This window comes from Martes martes, assembly GCF_963455335.1.
Source record: "Martes martes genome assembly, chromosome: 10".
NCBI classification, from domain to species: Eukaryota; Metazoa; Chordata; class Mammalia; order Carnivora; family Mustelidae; genus Martes; species Martes martes.
Genome location: NC_137898.1, coordinates 62,570,751 through 62,583,312, shown reverse-complemented (window position 1 = coordinate 62,583,312; position 12,562 = coordinate 62,570,751). Strand labels below are relative to the sequence as shown.

General features: G+C 36.9%; 1 protein-coding gene across 1 annotated transcript in view; it reads left to right on the top strand.

Moving 5' to 3' along the window:
• Positions 1-9,990, top strand: part of GDPD4 (glycerophosphodiester phosphodiesterase domain containing 4) — a gene marked incomplete at both ends in the record, with an annotated part of 138,502 nt that extends 128,512 nt beyond the window's left edge. Inside the window, one exon of the mRNA XM_080816362.1 lies at positions 9,497-9,990. Coding sequence (XP_080672488.1) covers positions 9,497-9,990 — 494 coding nt within the window. The remainder of the gene's footprint in view (positions 1-9,496) is intronic.
• Between the last annotated feature and the right edge of the window lie 2,572 nt (positions 9,991-12,562).

Genomic DNA, 12,562 nt, shown 5'->3' with positions numbered 1-12,562 from the left:
TTGCCTTTGGCGATGTTTCTAGGAAGAAGTTGCTGTGGCTGAGGTTGAAGAGGTTGCTGCCTGTGATTTTGATGGATTCCTGTCTCACATTGAAATCTTTCACCCATTTTGAGTCTATTTTTGTGTGTGGTGTAAGGAAATGGTCCAGTTTGATTTTTCTGCATGTGGCTGTCCAATTTTCCCAACACTGTTTGTTGAAGAGACTGTCTTTTTCCCATTGGACATTCTTTCCTGCTTTGTTGAAGATTAGTTGACCACAGAGTTGAGGGTCTATTTCTGGGCTCTCTATTCTGTTCCATTGATCTGTGTGTCTGTTTTTATGCCAGTACCATACTCTCTTGATGAATACAGCTTTGTAATAGAGCTTGAAGTCTGGAATTGTGGTGCCACCAGCTTTGGCTTTCTTTTTCAACATTCCTCTGGCTTTTGGGGGGTATTTTCTGGTTCCATATAAATTTTAGAATTATTTGTTCCATTTCTTTGAAAAGAATGGATGGCATTTTGATAGAGATTGCATTTAATGTGTAGATTGCTTTAGGTAGCATAGACATTTTCACAATATTTGTTCTTCCAATCCATGAGCATGGAACGTTTTTCCATTTCTTTGTGTCTTCCTCAATTTCTTTCATGAGTACTTTATAGTTTTCTGAGTATAGATTCTTAGCCTCTTTGGTTAGGATTTACTCCTAGGTATCTTATGGTTTTGGGTGCAATTGTAAATGGCATTGACTCCTTAATTTCTCTTTTTTCTGTCTTGTTGTTGGTGTATAGAAATGCAACTGATTTCTGTGCATTGATTTTATATCCTGATACATTACTGAATTCCTGTATGAGTTCAAGCAGTTTTGGAGTGGAGTCTTTTGGGTTTTCCACATAAAGTATCATATCATCTGCAAAGAGTGAGAGTTTGACTTCTTTGCCGATTCAGATGCATTTAATTTCTTTTTGTTGTCTGATTGCTGAGGCTAGGACTTCTAGTACTATGTTGAATAGCAGTGGTGATAGTGGACATCCCTGCCATGTTCCTGATCTTAGCGGAAAAGCTCTCAATTTTTCCCCATTCAGAATGATAGTCGCTCTGGGTTTTTCTAGATGGCTATGATGATATTGAGGTATATACCCTCTATCCCTACACTTTGAAGAGTTTTGATCAAGAAGGATGCTGTACTTTGCAAAATGCTTTTCAGCATCTATTGCAAGTATCATATAGTTCTTGTTCTTTCTTTTATTAATGAATTGAATCACATTGATTTGCAGACGTTGAACCAACCTTGCAGCCCAGGAATAAATCCCACTTGGTTGTGGTGCATAATCCTTTTAATGCACTGTTGGATCCCATTGACTAGTATTTTGATGAGAATTTTTGCATCCATGTTTGTCAGGGATATTGGTCTGTAATTCTCTTTTTTGATGGGGTCTTTGCCTGGTTGATGATGGTCATCTTTTTTTGATGATGATCTTTTTTTTTTTTTTAAGATTTTATTTATTTGACAGAGATCACATCGAGGCAGAGAGGCAGGCAGAGAGAGAGGAGGAAGCAGGCTCCCCGCCAAGCAGAGAGCCCGATGCGGGGCTTGATCCCAGGACCCTGAGATCATGACCTGAGCCGAAGGCAGAGGCTTTAACCCACTGAGCCACCCAGGTGCCCCGATGATGATCTTTTTTGATTATCTTTTTTGATGTTTTTTTTTTTAAGATTTTGTTTATTTATTTGACAGAGAGAGACAGATCACAAGTAGACAGAGAGGCAGGCAGAGAGAGAGGGGGAAGTAGGCTCCCCGCCAAGCAGAGAGCCCGATGCGGGGCTCGATCCCAGGACCCTGAGATCATGACCCGAGCCGAAGGCAGAGGCTTAACCCACTGAGCCACCCAGGTGCCCCTTTTGATGGGGTTTTATCCGGTTTTGGGATCAAGGTAATGCTAGCCTCATAAAATGAGTTTGGGAGTTTCCCTTCCATTTCTATTTTTTAGAACAGTTTCAGGAGAATAGGTATTAATTTTTCTACAAATGTTTGGTAGAATTCCCCTGGGACGCTGTCTGGCCCTGGGCTCTTGTTTGTTTGGAGATTTTTGATGACTGCTTCAGTGTCCTTACTGGTTATAGGTCTGTTTAGGTTTTCTATTTCTTCCTGGTTCCATTTTGGTAGCTTATAGTCTCTAGAAATGCAACCCTTTCTTCCAGATTGTCTAATCTGCTGGCGTATGGTTTCTCATAATATGTTCTTACACTTGTTTGTATTTCTTTGTTGTTGGTTGTGACCTCTCCTCTTTCATTCATGATTTTATTAATTTGGGTCCTTTCTCTTTTCTTTTTGATAAATTGGGCCAGGGGTTTATCAATGTTATTAATTCTTTCACAGAACAAACTCCTAGTTCTGTTGCTCTGTTCTACTGTTCTTTTGGTTTTCAGTTCATTGATTTCTGCTCTGATGTTTATTATTTCTCTTCTCCTGCTGGGTTTAGGCTTTGTTTGCTGTTCTTTCTCCAGCTCCTTTAGGTGTAGGGTTAGGATGTATACTTGAGACCTTTCTTGTTTCTTGAGAAAGGCTTGTATTGCTATTTACTTTCCTCTCCGGACTGCCTTTGCTGTGTCCCACAGATTTTGAACAGTTGTGTTTTCATTATCATTTGTTTCCATGAATTTTTTCAATTCTTCTTTAATTTCCTGGTTGACCCATTCATTCTTTAGTAGGATGCTCTTTAACTTCCATGTATTTGAGGTCTTTCCAACTTTCCTCTTGTGGTTGAGTTCTAGCTTCAGAGCAATGTGGTCTGAAAATAAGCAGGGAATGATCCCAGTCTTTTGGTACTGATTGAGACCTGATTTGTGACCCAGGATGTGATCTCTTCTGGAAAATGTTCCATGAGGACTGGAGAAGAATGTGTATTCTGTTGCTTTGGGATGGAGTGTTCTGAATGTATCTGTGATGTCCATCTGGTCCACTGTGTCATTTAAGGCCATTATTTTCTTGTTGATCTTTTGCTTGGATGATCTGTCCATTTCAGTGAGGGGGGTGTTAAAGTCCCCTATTATTATTGTATTATTTTCAATGTGTTTGTTTGATTTTGTTATTAATTGGTTTATATAGTTGGTTGTTCCCATGTTAGGGGCATAGATTTTTAAAATTGTTAGATCTTCTTGTTGGACAGACCCTTTGAGTATGATCTAGTGTCCTTCCTCATCTCTTATTATAGTCTTTGGCTTCAGATCTAATTTGTCTAATATAAGGATTGCCACCCCAGCTTTCTTTTGATGCCCATTAGCATGGTAAATTGTTTTCCACCCCCTCACTTTAAATCTGGAGTTGTCTTTGGTTCTAAAATAAGTTTCTTGTAGACAGCATATTGATGGGTTTTGGTTTTTTACCCATTCTGATACCCCATGTCTATTGATAGGGGCACTTAGCCCATTTACATTCAGGGTAACTATTGAAAGATATGAATTAATGCTCTTATATTGCCTGTAAGGTGACTGTTAACTGTATATTGTCTCTGTTCCTTTCTGGTCTACTACTTTTAGGTTCTCTCTTTGCTTAGAGGATCCCTTTCAATATTTCCTGTAGCGCTGGTTTGATGTTTGCAAATTGTTTTAATTTTTGTTTGGCCTGGAAGCTTTTTCTCTCTCCTTCTATTTTCAGTGAGAGCCTAGCTGGATATAATATTCTTGTCTTCATATTTTTCTTGTTTAGTGCTCTGAATATATCATGCAAGTCCTTTCTGGCCTGCCAGGTCTCTGTGGATAGGTCTGCTGCTATTCTAATATTTCTGCCATTGTATGTTACAGACGTCTTGTTCAGAGCTGCTTTCAGGATTTTCAGGTGATGGGGTGTGGACCTATTTTTATTAGTTTGGGGGAGGTTCTCTGTGCCTCTTGGATTTTGATGCTTGTTCCCTTCACCAAATTAGGGAAATTCTCTGCTATAATTTGCTCCAATATAGCTTCTGCCTCTCTCTCTCTCTCTTCTTCTTCTTCTTCTTCTTCTTCTGGGATCCCAGTTACTCTATTTTATATATAGTGACCATCAACTTCATATAGACTGCTATATGCAAAAGATATTAAATACAAACCTAATGGGAATAACAAAGCAAAAGCAAGTGATTGATATGCAAAAAAGAAAAAGAAAAGCATCCAAGTACCTCACTAAAGAAAGCCAACTTAAGGTGAGAGAAAATCCACAAAAACAAACACACAACAAATAACAAAATGGTAATAAATACATGCCTATCAAATATTATGTTAAATGTAAATGGACTAACTGCTCCAGAAGCGAAAGACATAGGTTGATGCAGTGGATTTAAAAAAAAAAAAATCTGTAAGCTTCCTATAGGAGACTTCTGACCTAAAGACACATGCATATTGTATGTGAGGAGATGGAAAAACAGTTATCATGCAAATGAATGTGAAGAGAAAGCTGAGGTAGCAATACTTATATCAGACAAAATTGACTTTAAAACAAAGACTGTAACAAGAGACAAAGAAGGATACTCTATAATAATTAAGGGAACAGTACATTCAGAACACTGAAAAAAAATAAAATTTAAAAAAATGGGGACAGTACAAGAAGACATAACAGTTGTAAAAATTTATGGACCCAACATGGGAACATCCAAATACTTAAACCAGTTAATAGCAAATATAAAGGAACTAATCTCTAGTGATACAGAAATAGTAGGGGACTTTAACACCCTACTTACATCACTGGACAGGTCATCTAAACAGAAAATCAACAAGGAAATGACACGCTTTGAATGACACACTGGACCTGATGGATTTCATAGATATAGAACATTCCATCCTAAAACAGTAGAATGTACATTCATTTCAAGTGCATATGAAACATTCTTCAGAAAAGATCAGCTATTAAGTCACAAAACAAGTCACAACAATTTAAAAAAGAAGTTATACCATGTATCTTTTCTGACCCCAGAGCTATGAAACTAGAAATCAACCACAAGAAAAGAGCGGGAAAGAACACAAATACATGGGAGTTAAATAATATGCTAGTAAATAATGAATGAGTTAACTGAAAAATCAGAAATACATGGAGACAAATGAAAATAAAAACACAGTAATCCAAAATCTTTTGAGATGCAACAAAAGTGGTTCTAAGAAGTTTATATCAATAAAAGTCTACCCCAAGAAGCAAGAAAAATCTCATCAATCTAACCATACACCTAAAGGATCTAGAAAAGAACAAAACCCAAAACCAGCAGAAGGGAGGAAATAATAAAGATTGGAGCAGAAGTAGATAATACAGAAACTAAAACAGAATAGATCAATGAAGTCTGGAGCTGGTTCTTTGAAAAGATTGACAAAACTGATAAACCTCTAGCCAGACTCATTTTAAAAAAGAAAGAGGGGACTCAAATCAGAAATTATAGAGAATAGCCCACACCACAGTAATACAAATGGTTGTAAGAGAATATATAAAGAAATTATATGCCAAAAAACTGGACAACCTAGAAGAAATGGATAAATTCCTAGAAACATATAACCTACTACAACTGAAGCAGGAAAAAATAGAAAATTTGAACTGATTATAGCAATGAAATTGAATCAGTAATAATTATAAAAAACAAGTAACAAAAACAACTCCCAACAAACAGAAGTCCAGGACCAGATAGACAGCTATACAGGTGAATTCTACCAAACATTTTTTAAAAGATTTTGTTTTATTTGAGAGACAGAGATAACAACAGAAAGCAAGAGTGGGGAGGGTAAGAAGAGCCTAACGTGGGCTTGATCATAGGACTCTGGGATCATGACTGAGCCAAAGGCAGATGCTTAACCAACTGAGCCACCCAGGGACCCCAACAATACATTTAAAAAAGAAAATCATTCACTACAAACAAGTGGGATTTATTTCTGGGCTGCAAGGAGTGGTTCAAAATTCACAAATCCATCAGTGTGACACATCACCTCAGTAAGAGGATAAGAACCATGTGATCCTATCAAGAGATGCAGAAAAAGCATTTGACAAAGTACAACATCCATTCATGATTTAAAAAAAAAAAAAGTCAACAAAATAGGTTTAGAGGGAACATACCTCAACATAATAAAGACCATATATGGAAACCCCACAGCTAACATCCTTAATGAGGAAAAACAGAGCTTTTCCTCTAAGGTCAGGAACAAAACAAGGATGTCCACTCTCACCACTTTTATTTGACATAGTATTGGAACTCCTAGCCACTGCAATAGATGGCAAAAAAGAAAAGAAAAGAAAAGGAAGTCATCTAAATCAGTAAGGAAGAAGTAAAATTTTGTTTTCAGATGACATGTTACTATATATAAAAAAGCTGAAAGGTTCCACCAAAAAACTGTTAGAACTGATAAACACATTCAGTAAAGTCACAGGATACAAAAATCAATGTACAGAAATATGTTGCATTTCTATATACTAATAATGAAGCAGCAAAAAGAGAAATCAAGAAAACAATCCCAATTGCAGTTGCACCAAAAATAATAGGATATCTAGGAATAACCCTAACCAAAGAGACGAAAAACCCATACTCTGAAAACTATATAACACTGATAAAAGAAATTGAAGATGACACAAAGAAATGGAAAGACAGTTCATACTCATGGATTGGAAGAAAAAAATGTTGTGAAAATGACTATATTACCCAAAGCAATCTACACATTTAGTGCACCTCCTATCAAAAATACCAACAACATTTTTTCACAGAACTAGAACAATTCTAGAATTTGTATGGAACCACAAAAGACTCCCAGTAACCAAAGTAATCTTGAAAAGCAAAGTTAGAGGCATCACGATTCTGGGATTAACGTTATATTACAACGCTGTAGTAAGCAAAACAGCATGGTACTGGCACAAAAAAGGTACATAGATCAATAGCACAGAAAAAAAAAAAACAACAACCCAGAAGTATACTCACGATTATATGATCAGTTGATCTTTGACAAAGGAGGAAAGAATATGCAATGAGAAAAGGATAGTGTCTTCACTTTCTTCACTAAGGTGTGCTGGGAAATCTGTACAGCAACATGCAAAAGAATGAAACTAGACCACTTTCTTATGCCATACACAAAAATGAGTCAAAATTGATTAAGGACCTAAATGTGAGACCTTAAACCATAAAAATCCTTAAAAAAGGGCACAGGCAATCATTTCTTCGATGTCAGTTCTAGCAACATCTTTCTAGATGTGTCTCCTGAGTCAAGGGAAATAAAAGCAAAAATAAAAAGCCTCTGCACTGAAAAGGAAACAGTCAACAAAACTAAAAGGCAACTGACATAATGGAAGAAGATATTTGCAAATGAAATAACTGATAAAGGGCTAGCATCCAAAATATAAAAGAACTTATACAACTCAATACCCCAAAAATAAACAGTCCAATTTAAAAATTGACAGAAAACATGAACAGACATTTATGCAAAGAAGACACACAGATGGCCAACAGACACACGAAAAGATGTTCAACATCACTCATCATCAGGAAAATGCAAATCAAAACCACAAGTCACACCACTCAGAATGACTAAAATAAATAACACATGAAATGGCAAGTATTGGCAAGGATGTGGGGAAAGAAGAATCCTCAAGCACTGCTGCGGGAATGCAAACTGGTGTAACCACTGTGGAAAACTGTGGAAGTTCCTCAAAAAAACGTAAAAATAAACTACCCTATGATTCAGTAATTGACCTACTGGGTATTTACCTGAAGAATTTAAAAAAAACACTCATTTTAAAGAATACCTGCACCCGTATGTTTATTGCAGCATTATTTACAATAGACAAATTATGGAAACAACCCAGGTGTCCATCTGTAGCTGAATGGATAAAGATACACACACAGAGAGAGAATAGAATGTTATCCAGCCATAAAAATGAAATATTGCCATTTGCAACAATGTGGATAGATCTAGAGAGTATAATGCTAAGTGAAGTCAGTCAAAGACAAGTACCATATGATTTCGCTCATGGAATTTAAGAAACAGAACAAATGAACAAGGGGAAAAGAAAGAAACAAACCAATAAACAGACTCTTAACTATAGAGAACAAACAGACAGTTGCCAGAGAGCCGGTAGTTAGGAAGTTGGGTGAAATAGGTGAAGGGGATTGAGAGTACATTTCTCTTCATGAGCACTGAGTAGTAGATGGAATTACTGAATCAGTATTACGTACCTGCAATGTATATAACACTATCTGTTAACTACACTGAAATTAAAATTTTATAAAAATTCTAAGGAATCAACAAACATACCTACTAGAACTGATAAGTGAGCTAAACAGTATCTCAGGATACAAGGTCAATACACAGAAAAATCAGTTTTATGTCTGTATATTAGCAATGAATAATTGGAAACTTAAGAAAATTTTAAATAGCACCATAAAAGCAAAATAGGAATAGATTTAAGGCAAATGTTGCAAGCTCTCACAGAGAAGATATGGTTGGTCAATGAATGCTACAAAAGTTTACTGAGAGAAGGCACAAATAAATGGACTAGTATGTCACATTCATGAATTAGAAAACCCAATATCCTAGATATTAGTTGTCATGAAATTGACCAAGAATTCAAGTAAAGTGCTGTTAAAATCCCTTCTTCCTGTGAAGCTGACAGAAATGAAGTTCATGTACGCAGCCATTTCTTCAAGATTGACATTACACCAAGGGCAAAAACAACTGAATTCTGGGCTTATTTTGGATTCTCACTGTCTTCTAGATTTTGGCCCCACAGTTCCTCACCATATTGTAAAATCTTAGATGATTTTTTTTTAAGATTTTATTTATTTATTTGTCAGAGAGAGTGAGCACAGGCAGACAGAGAGGCAGACAGAGGCAGAGGGAGAAGCAGGCGCCCTGCTGAGCAAGGAGCTCGATGTGGGACTCGATCCCAGGACCCTGGGATCATGACCTGAGCCGAAGGCAGCCGCTTAACCAACTGAGCCACCCAGGCATCCCTCTTAGATTATTTTAAGATGTTTTCTTGGTTTTAATTATTATCCAGTTTTTAATTTGTCTTTGGTAAAATTCTGTTTCCTAGCTCCATTATGAGAAGTAGTCTCCATTTATTTTTTCTGTCAGGTTAGAATTAGTTTTTGAGCGCTTATTATGTGACAGACATTTCTGAGCACAGCATATGTAGTGGCAAACAAGACACATTCTCCACCCTTAAAAAGTTCCCATTCTAATTGAGAATGTTTTCATTTGTCTGTTCAAATTGATTAGGAAAACAGTGGTTGTGAAATGCATGAACTTTAAGCAGATGTCACTTCCTGCCTTTTGAGGGCTTCCATAGTGACCTAAAGTCTCACAAGATAGACTGTTAAACTCAGGGACCATGCTGAATTGGAAGACCATAGTAAAAGCTGCACAAACTTGGGGATAGGGAAAACTAAGAGGGGAAAAACGTGAGATGGTGTGTGAGGGACTAACATTTTAAGGATGATAAAATTTTACCACATGACCAGCAAAGATTGGAGAAGTGACATTTGAGGAATTTGTGTTTTTGTTGTTTCTATCCCACAGATTCTCAAAGTGTTAGCCACCAAAAGAGAGAACTTGGGAGTCAAGAATCTTCGAATTTATCCATTAATTCTCCTTTCCGAGTTATGGAAAGTCCTTGGACTCTAGCATCCCTCTACCCAGCTTTAACCAAGAGCACAAGGAAACATCCAGGCTCTCACCTTCTTTTGGTAGTCCCCAAGAAAAAAGCCAGTGAACCAGAGCAAGTCAGGGAAGCCATCAAACCACTGATGCCTCATGAGGATGCTGTTAGACAGTTGGCATCCACCAAGAAGTCATTTGAACCCACGTGGGATGATGCCAGAGAGTATACTCTCCAAACTGCATTGCCTCCCCTGAAGATGAATAAACCAGCAGTTTCTTCCATAGAGACCTCTCAGTCTGAAATAGAACCTGAAAATATCCCCAAAAGTAAACCCTCCCAAGAATCCTCTCTTACCATGTTTTCTCCCACATCCAGTATGTTCTCCATTGGGCTGGTTTCAAAGAAGAATTAGCTACATGTTGCCTTCCTCTTCCTTTTTGTTTCTGTGCCTAAGAGTGGTAATGGTGGCGACTTGTCAAGAAAGGAGGCAAAAGGGCCATTGAGGCTCTCAGGAGGATCACTCTCATCTAGCACTTTCCATAAAGAATCTCTCAAGGGAATGGGCAAGGGAGTTATTGTGGTTTGGGAACTGGAACTAGTTGTTCTCTGATCTTATAGGGTTTCTCATCCTAACCCTTCATAGTACTCCCTGCTAAAGGAATGGCTTTCTGCACATCAGTATGGGAATAAAAGCAACCTCTCAGGAACCCAGAAGGTAAATAATGTATTATTTGGACCCCTCTGTGATCACTCAGGCTGACAGAGACTAAGGAATGAGTGCAAAAGTAATGCCATCCTAAGTCAAAGAGTAAAAACTGGCATAGGCTTTGGCATGAGTTAGAGGAAAGATCATCTTACATGTACATCCTGTGTTCTAGTGTGCAGTGAGTTGCTTCCTAATAGCTTGTTGATGGCTGATTCCCCAACGGGATGATGGGCATAATCCCATGCCCACCCAGTGGCCCTAGACCTGAGTAAAAATCAGAGCTTCAGCAAGTATCTGGAGACCTATCAATCTGGAGGATTCAAAAGAAGTAAGGCCTAGGATCTACCAAGTGAAAGAAGTGATGCAGTGAGATAAAAGTGGAATATTTTTAAATACTTTATTAATCAAAGCAGGCATAATCTCTAGAGCTTTATCCTCTTGACTGACACTAAGATTAGGATGTTGCCACTGCCCTCTAATAAAAGTCAATCTAGTGGATGAATCAAGATAAACAGAATTATAATAAATAACTAGTTGTAACTATTTATAAATATAAATATTTAAATCGTCAAGGTAACAGTGGAAGAGCTATCACCAGACATGCTAGACAGCATTAGTTCAGAACAACTTTAATACCAATCTTAGATTCTTTATTTGTGCTTTAAAAAAATTGTGGTAAAGGGATGCCTTGGTAGCTCAGTCAGTTAAGCATCTGACTCTTGATTTCAGCTCAGGTCATGATCTCAGGGTCATGGGATCAAATTCCAAACCCAGCTCCATGCACAGCAGGGAGTCTGCTTGAAATTCTCTTTCCTCTCCCTCTGTCCCTCCTCTCTCTTTCTCTCATAAATCTTTTTTTTTTTTAAGTAAAAATAAAAAGCTGCACAGCAAAGGAAACAAGAGAGTGAAAGGGCAACCTACAGAATGGGAGAAAATAGTTGCAACCATATATCTAATGAAGAGTTAATATCCAAAATATATAAGGAACTTCTACAATTCCACAGTAAATATAAACATACATACATACAAACGTATATACCTGATTAAAAAGTGGGAATAGGACCTGAATAGACATATCTCAAAAGAAGACATGCAAATGGCCAACAGATACATGAAAACATCACTAATTATCAGGAAAATTCAAATCAAAACCACAAAGAGAAATCACCCCACACCTGTTATACTGGCTATTGTCAAAAAGACAAAAAATAACATATGTTAGTGAGGATGGAAAGAAAAGTAAATTCTTGTACACTGTCCATGGGAATGTAAATTGTTACAGCCATTATGGAAAACTGTAGAGAGGTGCCTCAAAAAATACTAAATACACTACCATATGGTCCAGCAATCCTACTATTGGGTATACACCCAGAGGAAATTAAATCAGTACCATGAAGAGATAGCTGTATTCCCATGTTTATTGCAGCACTGTTCACAATAGCCAAGATATGGAAAGAACCTAAATGTTTGTTGATGGATAAAGTGTGTGTGTCTGTGTATGTGTGTGTGTACATACACATATATAAACACACATATACACATGATGGAATTTTTTTTCAGCTTTCTCTTTGTTTCTGTGTGGATGGAATATCTTTTTTAATCCCTTCACTTTCAGTCTGTGTATCCTTGAAGTGAGTCTCTTGTAGGCAGCATATAGGTGGGTCTTGTTTTTTATCCATTCAGCCACTGTCTTTTCATTGGAGAACTTAGTCCATTTACATTTAAAGTAATTATTTATAGGTATAGGCTTATTGCCATTTTGTTAATTGTTTTCTGGCCGTTTTATCATTCTGTTTCTTTTTCTCTTGCTCTCTCCCTTTGTAATTTGAAGATTTTCTGTAGTGGTATACTTAGACTCTTTTCTCTCTATTTTTGTGCATATTCTGCAGGACTTTGCTTTGTGTTTATGAGAAAGCTTATATAAAACATAATAGTCTACTTTAAATTGATAACCACTTTAGTTTGAACACATTCTAAAGCTCTACATTTTTACTCTCCCACCACCACATTTTGTGTTTTCAATGTCACAGTTTACATCTTTTTGTCTTGTGTATCCATTAAAAATTCTTATAGTTATATTTTTATTGCTTTTGTCTTTTAGCCTTTATACTAGATCTATAAGTGATTAACACACCACCGTTACATTAGATTATTCTGAGTTTAATTGCATATTTACCTTCACCAATGAGATTGGTACTTTCATATATTTTCCTATTACTAATTAGCACTCTTTCATATCAGCTCAAAGAAGTCCCATTAACATTTATTTTAAGGTGAG